Source organism: Hoplias malabaricus, chromosome X2 (genome assembly GCF_029633855.1).
Source record: "Hoplias malabaricus isolate fHopMal1 chromosome X2, fHopMal1.hap1, whole genome shotgun sequence".
Taxonomy (NCBI): domain Eukaryota; kingdom Metazoa; phylum Chordata; class Actinopteri; order Characiformes; family Erythrinidae; genus Hoplias; species Hoplias malabaricus.
The window spans coordinates 51,565,027-51,589,954 of record NC_089819.1 but is presented as its reverse complement, the minus strand read 5'-3'; the positions used below and the strand labels follow the sequence as shown (position 1 = coordinate 51,589,954).

Genomic DNA, 24,928 nt, shown 5'->3' with positions numbered 1-24,928 from the left:
GGAAAACCTTTGCTATTCCTAAATACAATTAAATTCCAAAAGTCTTCATTAGAAATTCTGCACCACAGTACCACACACTGGACATTTTATTATATCTGCAATACTGTGCAATAGTCAGAGACCTCACTTAATTTATTACATTTCAAATCCAAATGGCCTTTCAGTATAAGTAATGCATTTTTCATTTTTTATGATGATTAAATGGGAGATTATCCATTTCCATCGCGAAAGTTTAACTTTTAAAATTTCTAAACATAATTTAACAATACAGTAAAAAATGGAACTACTAACTTTTGTGCAAAATTTGGTAGATCACCATCACTTCAACAGGTAAACAGTTATTAAAGCGACAAGGCGTTCAAAAAACAATTTTTATAAAATCCACACCCAGTAAACAATTAGACGTTGATTCAACGTTGAAATAACGTAATGAATGCGGTCTAATCAACGTTCTCTTAAGGTTGAAAATGAAAGTTGAAAAGACGTCCAAACACAGACATTGAAAAGACGACTATTAGACGTATTTTGGACGTCCGTTGACGTTATCGATTGGTCACCACTTAACTAACTTATTAAGATGGATTTTGGACGTCCATTGACGTTTAAAATATGTCCTTGACGGACAGACTACTTTTAGACCTATTTTGAACGTCCAGGGACGCTCCTTGTTTAGTGGGCAGTGTTTCTTCACCATTTTTGCTGCTTCAGATTAGAATAGTACTGACTCTAAATTCAGGAGATTGCCAAATGAAAGTAAACACAGAGCAAATTAGCTACAAAACAAAGACTTGAGTTACAAATGAGTTTTTGTGGTGATTTGAACAGTGAATAAAATCTTACAGATAAGTTAAACTTCAGCCACAAATGAAGACATGGGGCTTCTTAATGTAAACAAACCTGAGAGAATGGCAGTTCCACAAAATTGTGGACATTGCCTTTAAATCTCTGAGAGACAGCAGAAAATCAAGCTCCCATCTAGCTTCATGCCTGAAAACATCCAGAGATCTTTCTGTTTCTCTTTAAGAGAGCATTACATTAAAGAACACTGCGCTAAATAAGATATCTTCTCTTATATAAATCATATCTTTAAAGCATTGTATGCCACCCCATACCTGAGCCAAAGTTTTCCTGACGTGCTTTAGCATCACCCCACAACACTGACACAACCTCATGTAAGCCAAGTTATTTAACTAACATCAGAATGCAGATAACTACAGATACTGCTTACGTCAATGGCACAACAAAATTCATTAGCTGTAGGAGCTGGTAATGATCAGTAGGGGGCAGCAAAGGGTTGTGCCAGCCGTTCTGCAGACCTGGAAAAACAGGAAAATATTTCACAAACACACACACACACACACACACATACACACACACCAATGTTTTTATGCATTGTGGGGATTGTTATAGATTTGCTTTCATTTGTTTGTAGACTTACATTTACTCTAGCCATAAATACTACGAGCCCAAACCTGTCCTTTGCATTAACCGTAATATTTACACAATCATTTACTTTACACCAACATTAAAACACGTCTTGAGAAGTTGGTTTGTTGATATGTCCATGCCTTCCTCTCTGTAACACTACCCTCAGAACATGTCTTCAAGTTATAATTTAATGATTTACACCACAACATGGTAAACACACACACACACACACATACACAGAGAGACACACACACAGACACACACCACACTTCACATTCCAGTAGTATCAGTGTGGTTTTAAATTAAACCACCCTACATAACCTACATCGTTTTTGTGTGTGTTTACATCTCAGTTACTTAATGATGCAGAACTCTTAAACATTTGTGGAATGCCTCTTTAAGTCAAGTCACTGTCGAAGATTACGGCAGCGTGCTCCAAAGAGAGTTGGGTGGATACCTAAAAACCAAAGATGGGAATTTACCACTCCTTACCCTCAGGCCAAACACGTCACACATTTCACAGTTAATGTCTGGAGTCTTGTTTATAAATCACTCAAGTAAAGTTAAATTTAAACACTGCAGGATCAGAATAAATATATGTATTAATCATGAATGGAATCTCATCACAAATATCAAATGCACTGTAGCTTTCTTGGTATGAAAAGAGGTGAGGACAAAATTTGCACAGGTTTGGTTGTAGGTCTTGGAAGGAACTTGGCAATCTACCAAAAGTCTTTACAAATGTGGAGTAATGCCCCACCCAGTGTAATCCGATGGGGCCACCAACACTGGAGGGGTCACCAACAGACACCAAGACAGACACACGAGGACAACAAATATCCACTGTCCCTTTATACACAACATACACAACAATTATTCATTCATTCTTTCATTGTCTGTAACCCTTATCCAGTTCAGGGTCGCGGTGGGTCCAGAGCCTACCTGGAATCATTGGGCTCAAGGCGGGAATACACCCTGGAGGGGGCGCCAGTCCTTCACAGGGCACACAACTATTATGACTTAGATAATTTGTTAATAAACAAACAAACAAAAACACAACAATCAATAAACATTCAGTCTCACCCCAGGGGACTATGGGGGGTTGTTGGGGGCCATTTTGCTCTGCGCTTCACTCTTTCCGTGCTTGGCTGTATGGGGGACTGTGGTAACCATAATACCATATACAGAATTTTGCAAAAGTCTTGGGCACTTAAAAACATTGTTCAATTTATTCACCCAAAGAACTATTTGTCTTGGCAAATCACGCTTTGTAATAACTCCATGCATCATTATAAATAATGCAAGGAAAGACCAGCACAACTTTTAAATTCCACTGAGAAGCATGACTGGAGTGGAAAGCTGTGAAGCAGCTGCACAAGAGCGTAAAAGTCATTGAAAATGTTGGCTGGAGGAGTTTAGTGTCCCCCGGCACCGGTCAGTGGAGCTGTGTCCTTTGGAGTGGCAGAGCACCATCCAAAACACAGAGTGGCTATTGCGAGCTACACAAATATCCTCAGACCACTCTGAAGGGCTTAGACAAAATCACTGGAACTCCTTTTTAAACACGGTTCAAAATAAAGGTGCCTTTATATGGCGCTCCATTAAACAACCATGGAGTCCCTTTTATCGGATGGTATTTTAAAGAACCTTTGAGAAGAATCTAATCTAGGTTTAAGAGCCTGTACACACCAGGTAAGGGTCTTTCTTGTATTTGTATTTCCAAACCAAGAAACAGTTAGGTGCCTTTGTTTTTAAGAATGGATTACACAGTACTATCTTATTGTAGACTTGAGAGAGATGGTGGAAAAACTCAGTGTTCGGTGTGTAATTTTCCCGGTCCTGGATAGTGATGGATCATTTTCATATGGTACAAAGTAGCCAGTGGTGATTTGCTAGAGTCGATGCTAAAAAATTGATGTGGAAGACCAAAGGGAAAATCTGCTAATCCCACAGGTCATTTAGGGAAAATTGCAACCAATGTTTCTCAACAGTGAAGCGTCCCCTGTGATTTATATTTCTGTGTTTTTATTCATTCTGTAATTGTCTGTGCAAATAAGCACACAATTAGTGTTCAGTCTATTTCCTTTATGAGTTTAGAGAATTAACTCTTGTAAAAGTGATTATATTCTTACTCTTTCTCTGTTATTACAGGTATAAAAAAATAAACAGTGGAATTACACAAGTGTGACACGTTGCTTTGTTTTCTTTTTACATATAAAACACATCCAGATTAAATTAATAACAGGTAATATAATTAAAATAGGGAATATGGCTCTTGAGACCAAAGGATGTACGTGAATAGAGAGAACACCAAACCACAGGACTATTCAGAGTTGTCTTGAATTAATAAGCAGTTCTCTCTGAATCAGGGGAATGAGAATGTGGAGAATGTGTTGGGATAATTTGTGAAGCTAAATGACAGAACAGAATCAAGAGTCAGTATATTTATATAAAAGACATCTCATACAACAGATATACAGCACTTTTTAAATGTGTCTGTGTGTGTGTGTGTCATCCTGTGAATGCATGAATGGTTAATTTTTTGGTTCCTGCTGCCATACAGTGAGCTATAACTGTTGACAGTTAACTCCATTATATTTATTATGTTTTGAACAAGAAACTATGAACAACTTACAAGCAAGATTTAGATTTGTCCTGTAATTTATGTACAAGCATGTTTATTTATGTAATTTAAGTTATTTGAATAGAAAGCTGTCAGCTTGTAAACGTTTCTTGCTAACTAGCTAGCTAGTCATTTGTTAGCCAGTCATTTGTTAGCCAGTTATGGTTATGCTATGATTTCACTTACACCCATTTGTATTTAATCTATGTTTGTGCTCTATGCTACTACCATTATACTTAATAAATATATAAATATATAAAGATTAATGGGGTCTTTAGTTCATGGTTGCTATCTACAGTTTTGCTATCTAGTTTGCTGCCTTGCTAAGGTAGTAAACATGAAGATAGAATCCCTGTGATTTCCTAACAACATCATAAGCACCAGAAAGAACTCATCCATTACACTTGGGGCGACATGAATTCAGGAACTGAGTTTAATTCTAGTTTATGTGTTTATGGTTATTTAGAAGGAATGTAAATTATGCAAAAGTGTTTCTCAGGAGAACAATTAAAAATTCTTCAGCAGCAGGTCGGGCAAAGGTCCATAACCACCGCTTTATTGACTTTCCCTTTGTCTGAAAAGTGACAGTGGTTTGTCAATACCAGCATAAATTCTGGATCTGAAATGAGAGGCCATCATTGTATGATAATGTAATATATAAAATATAATATAAAATATATAATCTTATTACTTTATTCTTATTAATTTGTTCTTATTTATAGCCAAGACATTAAGATTTTTTAGTTAAAAAAAGAGACATTAATAAAGTGTTACATTGTCTCATTTGAGTTGCTGAGCTTGTTCAGATATAAATTTGTCATTGAGATATAGATATATAGATAGATAGATATAGGGAGAGATAAACAGAGAAAGATGAGCTTTATCAGAGCACTCATTAGCACACAGAGCTCCGCTTGTCTCCTTTAGTGAGCTGTAATGTAACGAGCAAGGCTCTGGGGTCTCTGTGTTTAGCAGCGGGTCGAATGGAGCTGGGTCAGGCCTGAGTCCACAGAGAGCTGCTAACTGCAGGCAACCCGGTCTTTATTAGGCCACAAAGGGACCATTCATACTCCACTTACCTTCTAATAACACATCAAAACTGTGGCATAGCCTGGCTGGGTCTATGGTCTTACACATCTCCTCGTCTCAGTAATGGTTACTGTGGTTTTTAGGAATTTCAGAAAGGTCTAATTTTGTGTGATCTGCTGCTGAACTAATTGGAAATAAAGAACTTGTTAGTGTTCTGTAGGTCAGTGAGGTGAAGTAAAAAATGCTCTTGATAACACTCCTCTACTTACAGAGAATCAAGAGTGTCCTGAAACAGAGTTAAATGGAAAGGGAACTGTTAAGGTTCCCATTTTGGACTTATATCATGTTCTTTCTTATGACATCAACAATTTATAAATGATATTATCAGGCCCAGCAAGGGAGCACTACACTAAAAGATGCATTGTCCTATTGACGTGGGTTTACTGCAGTCTGAAATGATGCCTGACTGGAGGAGGCTCTGTTTCCCCTGAAGGCAACAAACCACACACTCCTTAAAGGTGTCATTTCATAGCTTATTGACTTCTTAAGATTTGCTGCACCTTTGCCTTCGGATCGAATTGGCTGCATCTACTGAAGATGAGCAGCAGTAGTGAGTGATTCAAAACTGTTTCATTTTGCATGGTTCATTCTCCACTGAACACTTGCGTTTGTATTTTGAAGATCAATCCCACCAGCTGTTACTCTACAGTTCATTATCAGAGTAAACAAACCCATTTAAAATCTCAGCAGTTCACTCCCCTTACATTTCAGCTTCCACTTCTAATATGACCCACAAGCAGAGTGCGTGCATTTTGCAATGTATTGCCCATTTTATAAAAAATTAGAACTGTCTGTTAGGATGCTCTTAAAAACATATTGGTGCTAGAAAATAAACACTGTTACGATTCAATAATAAGTATACTACAGATACAAATGACAAAAATGACAGATTTTTAGTGACCCACATGAAATAAACAATTGCAGCCCCATTAAAGATCCAACCATGAGCATGAAATATATTTTTACAATGTAAAGTAATATTCAATGATTCAGTTTAAAAGAGAATTTCACTGATTTTTCAGCGTGAGACGACAGGAACCAGGTCTGAAATATTTAAAGCAATTTGTTACTTGATGAATAAGACGTTGTTTACTAGTAATATTTAATATTTGAGAGAAAATATTCACTGAGACATTTTAATATAATACAGTAAAAGGGTGCATTAAATAGCCTATTTTTTCAGATTTACATTTACAGCTGACTTTGAAAAATACAGTTTTCCACTGTAAATATCAGATGTAAAAATTTTCAGTAGCAGTTAAATAAATAATCTTTTGTACTGCAGTGTTTAAGAGGATTTTGCATGTGAAGATATATGCTTAAATATTTAAAAACAATCCTTCTATACCACAGTAACAGTCCTTCCTTTGTATTTTGTATTGAATTCATATTCACCTCATTTACCAAATGGTTCGATAGATTCCATTGAAATTGGTTTCACAAAGGAGCCTTTATTTTGAAAGTGTCCAGACGAGATACACCATCAGAGTGCATTTGTCATCATGTCTTGTTTTAATGCCTGCAGTGCTGTTCTTGGTTCTGTTTGTGATGTTAAGGGAGTAAAAGCATGAATTAGTAATTATGCAGACTGGCGGTAAGAATAGAGCACCTCTGTGGACAACAGGACCATTAACACTGGACCAAAAAGAATAAGTCAATCGACAACAAGGAAAACAACGTAATTGTCATTAAATAATAATAAGAACAGTTCAAAGACAGAGTGAATGAGAGAAGGTGTTTATTGTGGGAAATTTTTATAATTACATAATAACATATCAGTACTTTTGCTCATTGTTGCATGCCATAGAGTACATTTGTAAATCACTCACTTAAGTATCTCTAAACAGAACCAATAAAAGCTGCTGCTGTCTGAACATTTCACAAACTGTTAGTTGAAGCAGTGTAGATTGAAAACAATATGAAGTTTGAGTTTAACAGACTTTCCTCACATAATCACTTCCGTATTTATTTTTGATTTTTGTCTCTTTGGTAGTCCATAAGCATCATTATTACATTTTAGTTTTTGGCTGAGGATAGAAGCATCATTAACTACATAAATAAGGTTTCCTTTGAACAAATATAAGTTAATAATTGAATGATAACATGTAACCAACACAAAATTCGACAAATTACACATACTTTACACAAACACATGCACACATGCCAAACAAAACTAATTTCTTTCTTATGGAAGATGAACAAATGCTTTATAACAGGAAACCTGCATTCGGTGTGATGTGATGTGTTGGGTGATGAAGCGAGCAGAAGTGAAGTCCTTGTTCTGATGGAGCTCTGAGTTTTGTTCGGAGCTCTGTAGCTTGGATGTTCAGATGCACTTGAGCATGAGGTAGTTACAGTAGGTTCCTTTTCTGCACTCACACAGCGGACCAAAGCGCGGACCCACCCTCATCGCACAGCGAGAACCCACCAGACACTGGGTACAAAGCACATCACAGCAGCCCATAAACATGTGTGTTCATAATAATATAAATAAACAGAATATAAAAGACATTAGAAAAGAAGTAAATGGAGACAGAAAAAGGAGAAAATGATGTGGTGGAGGACGGAGAAGGGGAAACAAACAAAGAGGAATATGGAGAAATGAAGGAAAATGAAGGAGAAAATAAAGAGGACATGTACTTGCCCTGGGAAGAGATCGTTTCTCCGTTGATGGCTGATTTTCCTGAAATCTTCCTAGAAGTTCCTCCATTGCTTCAATCTGGAGAAATAAAAAACAAATCTCAGAAATCTAAAACTAATTTATCTATCTTTCGAATTCCACTGTACGTAAGGAGAAAGGCTATTTGTATATTTTGATGTTAAAAAACGAATATTAAAACATTTATAAATATAGTGTGTTGTATGTTGTCTGTTTAGATTCTAAATACTTGACTCACCAGCTCTTGTTCAGTGGCCGGGTCAGAGCTCCTCTCCTCTGTAGAAATATCAGGTGAAAGCTGACCACTGCAGATGAAGGTGAAGAAAGTGATGAAGAGGAGTACAGAGAGAAGTCCTGAGCTCTCCATGGTCCTGAGACAATGTTCTCTCTCACTTAAACACACACACACACTCAGTCTGAGGGGTGGGAGGTCAATGAGCCAACTCACACAGTCTCACACCGGCCCAAGGCTCTCTTTATAAAGTGAGGAGCCCCCACCCTCCAGCTGGGCTTTATGAGTCGTAATAGGCTCAGGCTTTTCTCTGCAGAGTTATCCACTTTATACCTAAACAGGAAACATCCTCTGAGCTCTGCAGATATTTCCAGGAGTAATCAAGTTTATATCAGTCTGTTTTAACCAGTAACATGCCACGCTGTGGACCTTCTTTCTCATTACTACGGAACCAAAAACACGAGAACAAGGTTTTAAGAAAGAACATGCTTAAATATTAGTATAATTTCATTTTAATTTCATGTAAAAATGCTGTTTCCTTTGTAAAATATGGAAGAGAAAAGTGATAAAACCTACTAAAGTTCAAAATTTGATCCAAGTGAACTTCATAGGCAATGGTCAGCGAACATTTGCATTTTTATTCCTATTTGTTTTTTCTCAAACTCAAGCTTATTTAAAGGTGATATATCTGACATTTTAAACTTCAATAGAAGAGCAAACAAATTTTATATAAAGGATATAAACTCCCTACTTCATTTATATAAAGGATATTGTGGAGTAGGGGCGGCACGGTGGCGCAGCAGGTAGTATCGCAGTCACACAGCTCCAGGGGCCTGGAGGTTGTGGGTTCAATTCCCTCGCCAGGTGACTGTCTGTGAGGAGTGTGGTGTGTTCTCCCTGTGTCTGTGTGGGTTTCCTCCGGGTTACTGTCTGTGAGGAGTGTGGTGTGATCTCCCTGTGTCCGCATGGGTTTCCTCCGGGTGACTGTCTGTGACGAGTGTGGTGTGTTCTCCCTGTGTCTGCGTGGGTTTCCTCCGGGTGACTGTCTGTGACGAGTGTGGTGTGCTCTCCCTGTGTCTGCGTGGGTTTCCTCCGGGTGACTGTCTGTGAGGAGTGTGGTGTGTTCTCCCTGTGTCTGCGTGGGTTTCCTCCGGGTGACTGTCTGTGAGGAGTGTGGTGTGTTCTCCCTGTGTCCGCATGGGTTTCCTCCGGGTGACTGTCTGTGACGAGTGTGGTGTGTTCTCCCTGTGTCTGCGTGGGTTTCCTCCGGGTGACTGTCTGTGACGAGTGTGGTGTGCTCTCCCTGTGTCTGCGTGGGTTTCCTCCGGGTGACTGTCTGTGAGGAGTGTGGTGTGTTCTCCCTGTGTCTGCGTGGGTTTCCTCCGGGTGCTCCAGTTTCCTCCCACAGTCCAAAAACACACGTTGGTAGGTGGATTGGTGACTTAAAAGTGTCCGTAGGTGTGAGTGTGTGTGTTGCCCTGTGAAGGACTGGCATCCCCTCCAGGGTGTGTTCCCGCCTTGCGCCCAATGATTCCAGGTAGGCCCTGGACCCACCGCGAGCCTGAACTGGATAAGGGTTACAGATAATGAATGAATGAATGGATATTGTGGAGTAAATGCATCCTGAGCATATAAACAAATCTGCGTGTGTTGTTTTCTGCTCTGTATTTTCATATCCAGGCCGGCCTTTTGTCCATGTTAGTCCCTCCCTGTAGAAATTCTGGTCTTCTCCACATTTTATTTTGCCCTCCCCAGGAGACAAGAAAGTGATAGTCCCAATATTCCTCCACTGAGAAAACACTTTCTTCAGCTAAAAAACCCACTGACAAAGAAATATAACAGCTCCATGATACAGATCTGTGTTTAACAGCAGCTTTCTGTGGGGACCATGCTCCAGTTTGTTCCCACGATCCAAAAACTCATGCCAGTGGATTTGGCTACTAAAACAGGTCCACAGGTGTAAGTGTGTGATGCCCTGAAATGGCCTGGCACACCATCCAGGGTTTGGGTCTGCCATGTGCCCAGTGATTGTGGGTAGGCTCCAGACCCACCATAACCCCAAACAGAATGCAGCAGGTTTATGAATCATAACCCAACATGCCTTCCACATGTTGATCGATTAACTGTCTGACTGCTGTCGTTTCACTTTTCAAGAGCTCTACATTTAAGTTTAGCACATTACTACTTTCCCTTACTACTGTTCAGCAGGAACACGATGTGAAATGTGTTGTTTTTGTAACGATGTATTTTTTATAAAAGGTGGCACCATGGCTCCAAAAAGTAAAAAAGTCAAAAGTGTCTTTAGGTGCGAGTGAATGTGTGTGTCTGTGGTGCCCTGAAATGCCCTGCCAACCCTTCAAGGGTGTGCTCCCACCTTGCGCACAGTGATTCTGGGTAGTCTTCAGACCCAATGGGACGCTGAACTGAATAAATGGTTAAAGACAATGAATTAATCAATGTTTTTGTAAAAGGAGCCCTGCTTGTGCTTCATCAGCAGGACTCCCATCACACGGGTGATGCTAGGATAAGGGTCAGATTAGAGTTTAAATCTCCATACTGTCTTATGCAAAAGTTTTGGCACCCCCGGTCATATGACATTTACTAATTTATTCATTTTCTGTAAAAACGTTACTCTTCTCACTGCTGTGGTGGGTTCAGAACGTACCCAGAATCTCTGCGCTCAAGGCAGGAACATACCTTGGACCATCACAGAAGTCAAATGACATTTTACAAAAAAACACATCCCTTACTGAGAAAACACTTTTGCCCATTTACATACATTCATTCATTCATTCATTATCTGTGACCCTTATCCAGTTCAGGGTCGCGGTGGGTCCAGAGCCTACCTGGAATCATTGGGCGCAAGGCAGGAATACAACCTGGAGGGGGCGCCAGTCCTTCACAGGGCAACACACACACACACACACACACACATACACCTACGGACACTTTGGAGTCGCCAATCCACCAACCAACGTGTGTTTTTGAACTGCGGGAGGACCCACACAGACACAGAGAGAACACACCAACTCCTCACAGACAGTCACCCGGAGGAAACCCACACAGACACAGAGAGAACACACCACACTCCTCACAGACAGTCACCCGGAGGAAACCCACACAGACACAGAGAGAACACACCACACTCCTCACAGACAGTCACCCGGAGGAAACCCACACAGACACAGAGAGAACACACCAACTCCTCACAGACAGTCACCCGGAGGAAACCCACGCAGACACAGGGAGAAAACACCACACTCCTCACAGACAGTCACCCGGAGCGGGAATCGAACCCACAACCTCCAAGTTCCTGGAGCTGTGTGACTGCGACACTACCTGCTGCGCCACCGTGCCGCCCCAATACAATATGGCATATGTAATAACCTCTTTCCCTAAGAAACAAACAACAAAATATGTGATTTGATCAGAGGTGTTCAAAGTCCTACACAGGGCTGTTGGTGGTAAGTATCCAAAAGAGATGTGGAACCCAAGGGAGACCTCAAGCTCTGTTCCCAATAACAGACTGAGCTGAGCTGCTGAATTGGACCGTGATCGATGCTAGTGGTCTTTGTTAATGTGCCTCCAAAGGACTGACCTGGAAATCTCCATAGAAACTACATAGAAACAACTGCCCACTGGCTTTTATTGTAAACATGCTTTGAGTCCATGGCTTTCAGCAGCTAAAGCAAACACAAAATGGCTTTAGTAACTGACCACACAATACAGATGCTTTAGATAGAGATGAGATTAAACGTCACTGAAGTATAACTGAAAGGTGGTGTTCTCTCAAAGCCTGTGGACACAATAATAATAATTCAGTGTGCAGCATCACTGAACACTGGGATAACTATGTATCGAGATATTAAAGCACACTGTATCAGGTCTGAGAGAAGAGAACAGAGAAACAAGGCCTTATATGGATCTGTCACCATTAAGGAAATGAGCTGTGTGTGTTTTCTGAACTGGTGTGTTGCTTTTTGTTTTGCTATTAGATGGAACCTAATACTTCTTTAAAAGCAAATGATATTTCTACACTTCCAATTTCTTTTGGTGGTGGAATGGTATAAAATGAACATTCAGAAAAAAATTATATAATATTATTGTTTTCTTTGTCTGTAACTGTTTATCCAGTTTAGGGTCACAGTGGGTGCCCCGAGTGCCAGCCCATCACAGGGAAACACACACTCACGCATTCACTCACACAGATGGACACTTTTGAGTCGCCAATCCATCTACCAACGTTAGTTTTTGGATTTTAAGAGGAGACTGCAGCACCCAGAGGAAAACCTGCTTAGAAACAGGAAGAACACATCAAACTCCTCACAGACAGAACCTACACTGGGGCACGAATCCACAACCCCAGGACTCTGGAGCTGTGTGACAGCAACACTACCCATTGTGCCATGATACAATATCTGTATGTTATTCATTCATTCATTCATTCATCCATTATCTGTAAGCGCTTATCCAGTTCAGGGTCGCGGTGGGTCCAGAGCCTACCTGGAATCATTGGGTGCAAGGCGGGAATACACCCTGGAGGGGGCGCCAGTCCTTCACAGGGCAACACAGACACACACACACACACATTCACACCTACAGACACTTTTGAGTCACCAATCCACCTACCAACGTGTGTTTTTGGACTGTGGGAGGAAACTGGAGCACCCGGAGGAAACCCACGCAGACACAGGGAGAACACACCACACTCCTCACAGACTGTCACCCGGAGCGGGACTCGAACCGACAACCTCCAGGCCCCTGGAGCTGTGTGACTGCGACACCTACCTGCTGCGCCACCGTGCCGCCATCTGTATGTTATTTACAATTTAAATATTTTTGACAGATGAAATTAATAAAATCTTATTAGAAATGACACAAGGGTGGGGCGTATATAGAAGCAAGTCAACAGTGAGTCCTTGAAGTTGAAAAAAGAAGGATAAACTGCAAGGATTTGAGTGACAAACGCCAAACTGTGACAGATAGAAGACTTGCTCAGAGCATCTTCAAAACTGCAGGTCTTGTGAGGTGTCCCTGCTGTGCAGTGGTTGGTACCTATCAAAAATGGTCCAAAAAAGGAAAACTGGTGGACCATAAGTGCCCATGGATGCACACGTGGAGCCACAGAGAAGCTACTGTAGCACAAACTGTTTTAAAATTAATTCTGCTGTCAAAGCACAGTGTGAAACTGGTCAAACTTGTCAAAGTGCCCATGCTGTCCCCTTTCCACCTCTAAAAGTACATGCATTTAAGCAATGAGCATCTGCAGTGGATCATGGAGCTAAGAGAGAAGCTGGTCGGCTCTGTATTGCTTTCTAATACATCTGCACATTGCCACACTTTTCAGGAATTGTTTGATGAATGTGACAGAGTTCCAGGTGTTGACATGGCCTACAAATCCCCCAGATCTCAGGCTGTTTGAGCAGTAGTGGATATAGATCATTCTGATCCATGGATACTACACCTCATCAATTACAAGATATTACCAGTATGCCTTTACAGGTCAGAGCTGTTTCGTCTGCAAGTGGGGAGCTGCATAATATAAACAGGGCAGCTGTGGCCTAAAGGTCAGAGAAGCAGGCTTGGGCCCAAAGGTCATGGGCTTGATCCCCTGGACCTTCAGTAAACATTATGATGGAATTACAGCAAAGGATGGAACAGTGCTTTCTCCTCCCTCAACACTGATGTCTGATGTGCCCTTCAGCAAGGCACTTAACACCCAAAACTAGTTCCTTGCCATGCATGACTTAAATGAACACTAGGTAGTATTCCTAGCTTAAAATGACAGCTTTAAGATCGTTGTGATGGTTCACTGACCTCTAATAGAGAGAACAGGGCCTCCAATGTTAGTACCCCAGGCTCAGTGCTGCAGTAACTTCACGATACTAACTTCCCTTGATTTCAGAGCAGTGCTGTAATTACACTCTGAAACAGTAGGAAGAGCCAATGAGGAAATATACCAAACCTGACCAGTGTTCCTTTAAATGCAGAATCCACATTCCCTTAATTCAGCGCAATAGCAATAAAAGTGCTTCATTACTCAGGTGATTTTAATGTTATGGGAGTGTTGCCGTATGTGTCCAGCAGGTGTCGCAAAACCCTCTCTCTCTCTCTCTCTACACCCCCCCCCTCTCTCTCTCTTTCCTGAAGCGCATAGTTTAGGATTGAGGAGGAACACACCCTGAGCTCAGCTTTGAAGAAAAAAAAAGAGAGAAAAAGAGCAGAAAGTTTCAGAGAGAGAGAGAGAAGCCGTGCAGAGGAGGGAGGACCTGAGGCCAGAGAGGCGCCCAAACACGGCCAGGGAGCTGAAACTATCTGGACACCTCATTCAGCCACACGGAGATAGAGGCAAGAGAGGAGAAAAGAAGAGAGTGGATTTAACTTTAGAGAAACATGTCAACCTCGGATGAAAATGACGCTCTGCGTCCACGATACGGCTGTGAGTATTTACCACTGTCTCCTCACGACACTTTTACTGAGCTCCCTAACCTCCTCAAGGCTCCAGGACCCGGGGAATGTAGCGCTACGCCTTTAGTTTCTCTCAGCTTTTTAGTCGCTGAATGTAGCTATTTCTTCAAGTTACACCTTGTGCTGCTGCTACTTTTTAACCAACGTGTTGGAGGACTTCCGCGTTTCAAGAGCCTCTCTCTGTATTTGAAAGTCCTCAGTGTGCTCCTTGAGGACAGAAAAACTCACCTCCATCATTTCACATCATTTCGTTTTGCAGAAGTTCTTTAAAAACAGACTTGAGGAAGATAAACCCTTATCTTTACTACATTTTGGTGAAATTTAATGGTAGTTAACCCTTTACACGCAGCAGCCTCTTAAAGCAAGTAGCTGTACAAACGTTTGGTGTGAACCGAAAGGCACATTTACCTCAGAACACTTTAAAAAACCTTCAGAAAAGTCTATCCAAAGGCTTGTGAAATTGTGAAATACATACCTATCCTATCTGTCCACATCACTACAAACAAGGCCTTGAAGGAGTGGTTCAGTAACAAAATACAATTCAAAATTTCACAATTTCAGAATTGCATTTTGTCTTTCCTCATCTGGAGCTAGGCCTAAAAAAATAGTAAAACAGAAGTGTGTTTGTGTCTACCTGTCTTTTAAAATATACCACACTAAGTAATTTATCATATAAGACAATCTCCAGTGGTGCCATGTCCAATTTTAAAGCATAGGCCTACTATTTAGAACAGGAGTGTGTGAGCTGCAACACAGCCATTGTCTTTGTAGGGGGACATACAATTACTGTCCTTACTGTGGAGACACGTGTGTGTATTATAGTAGTCTCCCAGCTCTATACAAAAAAAATAATAATGAAGCAAACCTCACACACCTTACACTCCTCTGTGATATTAACCTTGTGAACACCTATAAGGCCACTCTGTGTATGGTCAGTCAGGCCGTGCCCTGTTTCTTTAACAGAGTAAGAGAGAAATCTTGGACAGACTGAGTGTTTACTTTCCTCTGCTGAGGTTTCTTTTTGTTTTTTGGTGAGTTGTAGAGCTGGCGGGAAGAGTTTGCACAGTTTCCTGCCTTTACTGATCTAAAGTGAAGTGGATGGCTGCAACGACACACCTCTCTCTATTTCTCTATATTATTCTCTCTCTCTCTCTGTCTCTCTCTCTCTCTCTCTCTCTCTCTCTCCTTTCCTTATTAAAATCCAAGACCATATAAAGCACAATCAACACTAAAATTCTTTAACTGCTTCTTTTCTATTATTAAAAAATCTGGAAAAAGGGCCCTCGAAGGGTTCCACTACAAACCACAACCTGTTTTTAGGTACATTTTAAGGAACCCTTGAGAGTCACACACTTGTTTATCAAGAAAGGCGATGGGTGATGGACTATTTCTGTTTAATCCTCTGTATCAGAATTTCCATCTATGACAGCGTTTTATTTATTTATTTAATTTATAAGTAAAGACCCACGTCATTTCGGATATTTGGATGAAACATATCTTTTATCTCTAGTCTGGAATAAGAGGAGCATGGCAATGAATAGATTTCTGTTGGCTTTCCACAAGACTTTAGGCCCCTTAAATCATTTCAGCATGTGGAACTGTGGAGTCTGAGAAAGCAAAAACCAGACCCTGCAGCCAAGTTACATAATATACGTAATGCATCAACTGCTGAATCTTCCTGGTTTAACACAGCAGTAAATAAAATAGTTTATTGCACAGTTGTATAGGGAATGAAGCGTTTGACATTTCATTGAAGGGGGGAGATGTAACTAGGAAGATGAGTTGTATTGTGCTCTCTTTTTCATTTAATATTGCGAGCTGTAAAGGTGATATATCAGCATTGATGCTATTGGAGCCCAAGTAATTTGTTTCAGATGGTTTCATTTGGAAAATGTCAATGTTAGTTTATTCCTGTGTGAACGTGTGATATTTTTGAATTCATTTATTTATTTTATTGCATCACGATCAAGAATATTTGGCTAACAAAAATAGTTGTGGTTATCAGGGAACAAGTCGTTTCCATTGCATGCATCTATTGAAATCTAAGCTGAATGTGGTCAGATTTTTTTTTGCAAACTTGCTTCCTAGCTGTGCATATTTTGTAGCTTCCACAGATATAGTCGTAGCTCAAAGTTTACTCACTGCTGCCCCCTGCATTATCATATTTTGGTTTATTTACTTGGTTTACCATAACGCAGCCAAAGAAAAGGCATCACATTCATATTCAGTTTGTTGCAGAATGATCACATGATGAAATCTAAGTGTTTATGAAATGGCTGTGGTGAGTGTGATGAATGTAGCCCAGGCCTAGTCTGAGTAAGTGTGGTAGTATACGCAGTCACTATACACTCCTTAAGGTTCACTTATTCTCTAAAACTGTTCTAAATCTGGGGCGGCACGGTGGCGCAGCAGGTAGTGTCGCAGTCACACAGCTCCAGGGGCCTGGAGGTTGTGGGTTCGATTCCCGCTCCGGGTGACTGTCTGTGAGGAGTTGGTGTGTTCTCCGTGTCTGCGTGGGTTTCCTCCGGGTGCTCCGGTTTCCTCCCACAGTCCAAAAAACACACGTTGCAGGTGGATTGGCGACTCGAAAGTGTCCGAATGTGTGTGTGTGTCTGTGTTGCCCTGTGAAGGACTGGCGTCCCCTCCAGGGTGTATTCCCGCCTTGCGCCCGATGATTCCAGGTAGGCTCTGGACCCCCCGCGACCCTAAATTGGATAAGCGGTTACAGATAATGGATGGATGGATGTTCTAAATCTGCTTTTGTGATAGATGTATGGTCCATCCACAATATCTATTGTTCACAATGTCATACTAACAAATGGTCATTTTTGCCATGCCTATCTCCTCTGCAGCTGTTCTGGATGGCGTGGAACGGCTCACGGCTGAGGAGATGGACGAGAGGCGTCAGCAGAACATGGCCTATGAGTATCTGTGCCACCTGGAGGAGGCTAAACGGTAGGTGTTTAATTCCTGGAATCGTATCATTCCAGCTACCATAAAGCCATATTCATTCTGATACAGGCAGCAATGCTTTTGCCGAATAAGTTAGTAAGGAAACATAGAGCTGGATGTTCACTTTCCCCACTGTAACCCATTGTGTTCCCATTTAAAACTAGAAACTGTTTATGATTTTACATTATTGGTTAGGGTCTGTTTAATGTGGTTCACCAGAAGTACACAGAGCACACTCCATAGTGTGTACATCTTTATGGATCCATGTTTATGGATGTTATGCTACTCCCAGAGTCATAGGCTGGTAAGCTTTGGATGATGCACAGTTTACAGGATATTGTTTAACTCCGTGCTCATTCGCCCTGGTTTTGGAGACCCATATTTCTGTGGATTGTGGTTCTAACCACAGGCTACCACACCTGCTCCAATTAAAAGTCCTGGAATTGGTTCCTTAGACTTGTGATGTAATCCTGGCTCTCTGAATAACTCTGTTTGCGACTGTATTTTTAGCACTTTATTTTCACAGCTGAAATTTCCAGCCATGGTGTTGACAGCTTTTTTTTTTGTGCATACATTTTCTAGCATCTAAAAACAGGATATAGATATGTTTACAAGATTATGACCTTCTTTAGTAGTCCTTGATTGGCTGCATTAATTTATCTGCATTTTAATCACAAATCACCTCACAAATAGTAATACAATATATTATTGTCATGTCCTGCTAGTGCTACAGGTTTTTCTATGTAATGAAGAAGCAGAGGTGGCCTTAGCCCTTGGCAGTAGAGCTCAGTTTCAGTATCCTTTACGGAGTGAGACAGTACACCACTAATATTGCACAGCTAGGGTGCTGCTGTTGGTGTTGTGCAACATGTATTTTTCCAAGTTTTCTGGAGAATGTGGAAGCTGCAGGCAGCTGCAGTGGCCTGGTGTGGAAAGACTGTAGTGTGTCAGCGCATGCTCATTTCTCACACACCCGCAGTACCGCACTCTCACACACGTAGACACACTACAAGTGCAAGAGGAAGTGACTCAGTCTCTGTTGATTTTCAGTATCTCATCCTGTAGCCATAGAAACTTTGGGTTGTCATAGAGACTGGTTCCGGTGTAAGTCTCTGTCTGAAAGTCTGTTTAAGGTAGTGAGCGAGTGAGAGAAGAGTATGAATTAGGGCTTTATAATAGATCAGGGAGTGCATTTAAGATTGATTGTATTTGCACTGGTGTAAGTCTGACTTGAACATATTCTGCGTTTGGTTTTAAACAGAGAGCTCAAGGAGGAATCCACTTATTTTTCAAAAGGCCTGCTTGATTCAAATGTTTGAAATATAGTTAATTATAGAGAAACAAACCTAGAACTATAATTTTGATCATTTTTAGACAGTGGTGGTGATAAGAACCGGGGTTTGCAAAGTTAATTGTGTAAATAAACAATTTTGTTTGGTCTACAAGCGCTCCAGTGAACACATTTGCATTCTGAGTTTCCTGTGTAAGACTGAACATGGTAAAAGTGTTTATTCAGGAAAAAAATATAAGTTTTCCTTGGAAACTCTTTTGCCTTACAGTGACCTGCGTATATCTTTCCACATGTACTCTTTTACAGGACTGTAATATACATTAATTCTTACATAACAACATGTGCACCTTTGCACCTTTCGCAAGTATGACAGTAAATGTCAACACATGATTCATTACACTCTGACTTCACTACTATGCCATACACCGTAGATGAGAGGTTGTTTTTGCCCCTGAGTGTGAGAGAATATGACTGGGCTGACGTTTTGAAGGAGATGGGCATTCCTCCAGAGATTCAAACTTGGAATGCATGGAGTGTGTGCTCATACAAATTGCTCTCCGTGCTAGTTGGTACACTGCAAGTGTGTAACATAAAGGTTATCTGGGTAGCATGTTTTCTGAAGCTGAAAATAGTGTTTTAGTTTATAATCTTGGAGATTTGACAACACACAAACGGCTGAGGGTGCACAATGGAATCATGGACAGAAAATGGACAGATGTTTAGTTTAGTTTTGACTGGTTTCTCTGTACAATGTCTCGTACAAAACTCTGTCTTGGCTGAATTACAACACTTTAGCGTGAATGGGCTGGGCTAATCAGCAGTGCGCCAAGTCTAGTCAGGAGTAAAGGTGGGCGTTTTTATGATCTCACAAAAGCTGAATTAATATCAGTCTGTTTTTGAAACTACATTTCCATATGTGGACTGACGCTTTGAAGCTTTGTGTCCCTTGAGCCTAGTCGGACTTGCCCTGTATTTGTACATCTAAGAGTCTGTACTTGTCATGTCCCTTCTAATGTACTGTATTGTCAGTTAACTGAGCAATGCAAATCTCACAACCTTATCATGTCTGTGTCCATGCATCAGCTCTTTTGTAGTCATGATCATTTAGAGTCCATGGTCATGAAGGCACCATTTGAATAATGTTTAGATATGAAGTTCAAATAAGGATTATAGTTTTTCGGTCGTAAACACCTCCTGGAACTGGCTTGCAACTAGGGCTTCACGATATTGAAGAAAGAAAACCCACAAAATCCCTGACATTGCTTTATATATATATAAAATGACAGAGAGAAGGACAAAACATGATGAAGAAGATGCAACGCCAGCCCCATTCATACTGCACCATCTTATGCATGTGAAAAATGACTTGTTTTTTGTCAAATTTTAATTGTAACCAAAATGAAACCCAAATGGCTCTAAACCCTGCACTTTCAAAAGAAGTCGACTGAAACTCTCCATGTCACGTTGCATATCCTGTAATGTGACTATTACACATGCTTTTCCACAGAATGGAACCTGCTCAGCTTTTTTGCTTTTCCACTAGGGAAATCTGGTACCTGGTCCCTGAAAGTCAGTAAATTTTTTTAGTCTCCATGAGCACCGGCATCAAAGCAAGCCACGTAGGTACGAAACGTGATGTGTAAACCTTGCAAAGCCCCGATAGGCCAGATCATGACCCATCTGTAAAATCTTTAACTAATCTTTAAGTTTATCCGACTCACATCGGCAGCTTGTAAAATTACGCCAGGGATTTCTTCTTTTGAAGAGGTTCAAACTCTTCTTGGATTGGTGGCAGACAAAAAATCTCCAGTGAGAGTCGGACAAACAACAACGAAAATCTCTGCTGATCTGTGAGAACAGGGGAGCGGAGCCATGTTCAGTCCTAACAGAAACAATAGATGAACATGCGTTGAGGAAACAGCGTCTTAACACCGCCGTTGTCTTTTCTTAAAGCCTGCGGTCCCCGTTAGAGACGGGGTTTTGCAATGTCACAGCCTACGTTTTTGCTTGGCAACTGTGGTAATAAAGCGATGAGGGAAAAGTGCATTGAGCCATGTCGAGTCGTGATGAGCAGAAACCCACCGTATGTTGTGCAGCCATACTTGCAACTCATCACTCACATGCAGTTCCAGACCTTGAGCATGCATCACATAAGGGTGTCATTCAATGCTTGACATCAAAGAAATATTGTAGTTCGTGAATAAGGAAAGAAACATTCAAAATCTCTATAGCAGAGACAGGGGTGCTAATATTGTGGACCTCAGTCTTACCACACATCGATCATACTGATATGGAAACACATTTTCTGCTTTCCATTTCTGCTTAAGAGAGTTGTTCTCTCCGAATGCCAAAGTGAATTCAATGTCACCTCCTAGTTTCAGTGCGTGTGCTATTTTGGGAAAGCCAGTGTGAGAGGCCTTGACTGTAGGACTGCACTCGAGGCATGTTCTACAAAGGTGTGGTTTCTAAAAATCTGTTGGGAATGTTGTTTCTTTTTCCAGAAGTGTTGATGTCATACAGTGTGAGTGTAAATATTCATACTGCTTTTATGCTTATATCTGCTTTCACAGCATGACCACATAACATTTAAATGCCACATAAACAATTGAAGTCAACAGTTTTAATTATTCATTATTGTGGCTGCTAGCTGGTAACATCCTGTCTAAATATAATCTCCACTATGACTGTATACGGATCTATATCAAGCTTTCTGGAAAATCTCAGGTGGCACCTCATGAGGCTGCTTTAGAAAATTCCAAGAGGGTGCACAGCAGAGCTGCCCAAAGTAAGGCCATTGGTTTTTGCCCCAGAGATATTTTGCCTTGCCTTCTTAACTCCTTATCCAATGACAGAACTAGCATCTTTGTAGCGTCTGAATGATTTGCTCGTCAGGAATACAAAACAGGCATCACCATGTACCTGCGAAGATATGGAGAAAATAAATGTTAAATTAGTGTAAGTTGTTAGAACATATCAAAGATCAACTACCACTGAATAGAAGAGTTGTATTCACTGTGACGTTTCAGTGCCTTCATAGCAGTCAAATGTCTGTCAAAGTCCTTCTTCTTTGTGCATTGTAACATGGCAATGTGAAACTGCATTGTTGTATTATAAAGTGCAGAAGTCTGACTTCCCTTTGTGTAATTGTCATGCGGCAGAGTGCTCATGAAATTAGCTTTTTGCTGGGCACACTATCAGCTACCGAAGTGTGAAGCATATGAAACTCATGTCTGATAATTTGTGAACAGAGCAAGCGACGTGTGTCCTCTCCAATCAGGCCACCCACTGCTCAGAGTATTACCCAGAAACCTCTCATTTAACCAGTGCTGATTGCAGGTTTGTGCGGAGGGAGGAGATGGAGCAGACACAGAGGCTTTGGGAATGAGCTGAAGCAGTGTGAGAAATGATGAAAAAAACAAAAAACACCTTGCATGTCCGTTTTATGTTGTAGTATGCATTGTCATGCATAACTTGGCTAAGGTGGGGCTGTGCATTGTATAGTTATAATTATATCGTCTTGTTATTAAGGATTAGCAGGTAATTCGATTTTAAAAAGCCCAGTTTCATAGCTTTGAATGTATGCTAAACATTATAGGTTTATGTTTGGTTTTCCATAAAGTCAGGACCCAACAATCCCAAGTCTGTACGGCGCATGAGTATGAAACAGTATGTAGCAGCGTAATTACATCCATGTTAGCAGGTGTGGTAGTATACAACCTCCAGTCTAGTGATTAGAGAGGTCAGCTATTATCACAGACCTGATTTTGCAGTGTGTGTGTATATATATTTTGCAGAGGAACTGGAGTAAGGCTTAGACTGGAGAATAGGCCTCGGGGAAGAGCACAGGACTAATCTCGTGCATACCATACAGACAGGGGGAAAAATGTGGTTATTTGTTTGAGCAGTATTTTCCAGACATAACACACCGTCACGTGATATTATGAGAGCAGAAATGTCTCATAATTCTTCATGATGACCTTTTTGAGTAAGAAAATACGCCACAGTTAGCATTACTGATTCAGCCAGGTCCCTTTACTAATAAATGGAAGCCCTGGTGTAGTCTAGAACTTGCTGATGGGCTCTGAGTATCTCAATCTCTTCAGACGAGAAGGTCTTTAGAGGGCTGAGCTGAAGCAGACCATCTGATGATGTCTGATAAGAGAGGAATTTAACTCCCAAGTGCAGCTATTTATTGATGTTATAAATAAGAAGCAGTTTAAGCCTTGGTCAGCCTTTTTTTTCTTCTTCCCTCTCTCTCTGAAACCATCGCCCACCGTTCCTTATGTTGCAAGACCATTCTCATGTAATTTCCTGTTGTGTTATGAGGCAGGCCTAAAGCCGGCTTCTCTGCTGAACCCTTGCCTTACTGGCAGTCTTTGGGGAATTGAGCTCTGTGAATAACAATGTAGAAGTCGTTGGCTCAATTGTGTGCTGCCCTTTTCCCATGTTTTACATCAGCTCTGTTTTCATTGGGGGTTAGTGGTGTGTATTTAATGTCAGCTTAATGCCACGTTCCAGTGAATATGCTAGAATTTGCTAATAATTTAATGTTATTTTTTCTGTGTCATGGAAAAAAGGATCACCTTCATGTTTTAGAATTTTGATGACGTATTTAAAGTTTCTGTCCAATTAAAAAGAAGGGAAAGCTGCTCTTGACTTTCAATGGAAGTCAGTGCTTGGAAAGTGACACACACACACACTCGCTAGTGAGAAGGGGTGGACTATGTCAAATTGACACAGTGAAAATGATATTGTCATAATGAGCTTTTCTTATAGTCGCTGGACATAGTCAGTGTTTGTATATATTAGGTTTCATTAAGGAGTATCAGACGTCCTACAGTGCTTCTTAAGGTTTTCCAGAGATTACAAGTTTGGCTCTGCACAGTGATGCTGAGAGTCCAAGATCAGGAGGAACAACATGTTTAAAAAATGTATGCCATCTTTCAAATAGACTTTGGGGTTGTTCATTGATTGTTCGCTTGGATCTCTGGGCTGAAGCCAGAGCCAGCCATTGTTTAGTACAATGTGCTGTAACCTAGTGTTTGTGTTCTTGACTCTCAGTGCTGGAAAAAAAAAAACCTCCATATTTTGCTCTCCACTTACTTTACATAAGTATTTAAACGCTAAGCACCAGCTCTATGAAAGTGTCAAATAAATAAATACAGTGGAATTTGAGTTCCTAACTTGTGTTTATTGAGAGTCAGAAAACATGTTATTTCTTACTAATTGAAGGAATAAGGTTTAAAAGACCGTTGCCCCCCCCAACGGTGTTCGGAAACTCTAATAGGCGTCTTGCCTGTGACGTAGATGGTGGACAACACTCTAGAAGCTGCACTTCATTTAATGCGAAATGACGAAAAGGTGTGTTGTTTTTGGCTGCAATCATTCAATGTACAGTGGGACATCTGTGCACAAATGGCCCAAAGATCCCAAAATATCCAGAAAATGGACTAAATTTGTCCACTTTAAACGGGCACTTTGGAAAGGACCATCCGCTCACTCCGTTATCTGTAGCTCATTTCACTGGCGCTTTTCCAACAATATGGGCATGTAAGGACACCAACGAAAGGTGTTCAAGAGCCTCTGTAACATGGAGGTAAACAGGGGAAGGACACTCACTTCGCCTGTTTTAGTTGGGGTTAGTTAACGTTAGCTTGACTCGCTAAACTCGGTGTCTCAGATTATACTCGGCTACGTAGCTGCATTACGGAGGTTTATAGTGTCGGATGAATTCGAGTTCGACTTCGATCACATTTACAAGAATAACGGTACCTCTACATTTGAGTTTAGCTTATTGCTAGGCTATTGTCATGAATAATGTTGGTTATTTAGCTAGATACTGTCATAACAGTCAGTCATAACGGTGTTTTACCGCGGCGTTGTTCAGCTGTTGTCCACCAGTGACGTCACGGTTGCGTTCAAGAATTTCCGTAGCGAGCTCGGGTTTTTCCGTCAATTTAATAAAATTGTAGTTTTAAAGCAAATTAAGCAGCTATTTTCATTTTAATTAATATTAAATGAATTATATCTGTCAGTAACTAAAATAATGTGAAATATTCATGGAGGTCCATTAAGTGCTGCTTAGCCTTTAGTCTAAGACTCAATATTTTGAAGAAAGATACTTACAAAACGAGGGAGGAAAAAAAAAGTAATTACTGATAAACTGACCTCACCCAAACCCTACAA

At 40.8% G+C, this 24,928-nt stretch overlaps 2 protein-coding genes across 7 annotated transcripts in view; one reads left to right on the top strand and one right to left on the bottom strand.

Moving 5' to 3' along the window:
* Positions 1 to 6,895: 6,895 nt before the first annotated feature.
* Positions 6,896 to 14,619, bottom strand: LOC136676247 (cocaine- and amphetamine-regulated transcript protein-like). Of its 6 annotated transcripts, none has more exons than XR_010796270.1 (4): positions 13,849 to 14,070; positions 8,038 to 8,104; positions 7,785 to 7,859; positions 6,896 to 7,574 (listed from the first exon to the last, which is right to left on the bottom strand). XR_010796270.1 is itself a non-coding variant. In XM_066653105.1 (4 exons), exons 2-4 carry the CDS (start codon positions 8,164 to 8,166, stop codon positions 7,467 to 7,469), a joined length of 312 nt encoding a protein of 103 aa, XP_066509202.1. In that variant the 5' UTR covers positions 8,167 to 8,191; positions 14,521 to 14,619; the 3' UTR covers positions 6,896 to 7,466. The 6 variants fall into 6 exon arrangements, 5 of the variants coding, with proteins under 5 accessions (XP_066509202.1, XP_066509201.1, XP_066509203.1 ...); XM_066653105.1 differs by lacking the exon at positions 13,849 to 14,070 and adding an exon at positions 14,521 to 14,619 and having other exon boundaries at positions 8,038 to 8,191; XM_066653104.1 differs by lacking the exon at positions 13,849 to 14,070 and adding an exon at positions 14,483 to 14,598 and having other exon boundaries at positions 8,038 to 8,191.
* LOC136676246 (ras GTPase-activating-like protein IQGAP1) overlaps positions 14,190 to 24,928 on the top strand; it is a 38,866-nt gene continuing 28,127 nt past the window's right edge. The window contains exons 1-2 of the mRNA XM_066653101.1: positions 14,190 to 14,470; positions 17,352 to 17,454. Of these exons, the coding sequence (XP_066509198.1) occupies positions 14,425 to 14,470; positions 17,352 to 17,454 (149 nt within the window). The 5' untranslated portion in view covers positions 14,190 to 14,424. The remainder of the gene's footprint in view (positions 14,471 to 17,351; positions 17,455 to 24,928) is intronic.

What these genes read in the sequence shown, in the direction of transcription:
- LOC136676247 (XM_066653105.1), bottom strand. Translation starts at nt 8,166, where the DNA reads ATGGAGAGCTCAGGACTTCTCTCTGTACTCCTCTTCATCACTTTCTTC. An exon ending in CGGCCACTGAACAAGAGCTG is followed by an intron (nt 7,860 to 8,037) that starts GTGAGTCAAGTA and finishes TTATTTCTCCAG; the next exon opens with ATTGAAGCAATGGAGGAACT. An exon ending in AGAAACGATCTCTTCCCAGG is followed by an intron (nt 7,575 to 7,784) that starts GCAAGTACATGT and finishes CTTTGTACCCAG; the next exon opens with TGTCTGGTGGGTTCTCGCTG.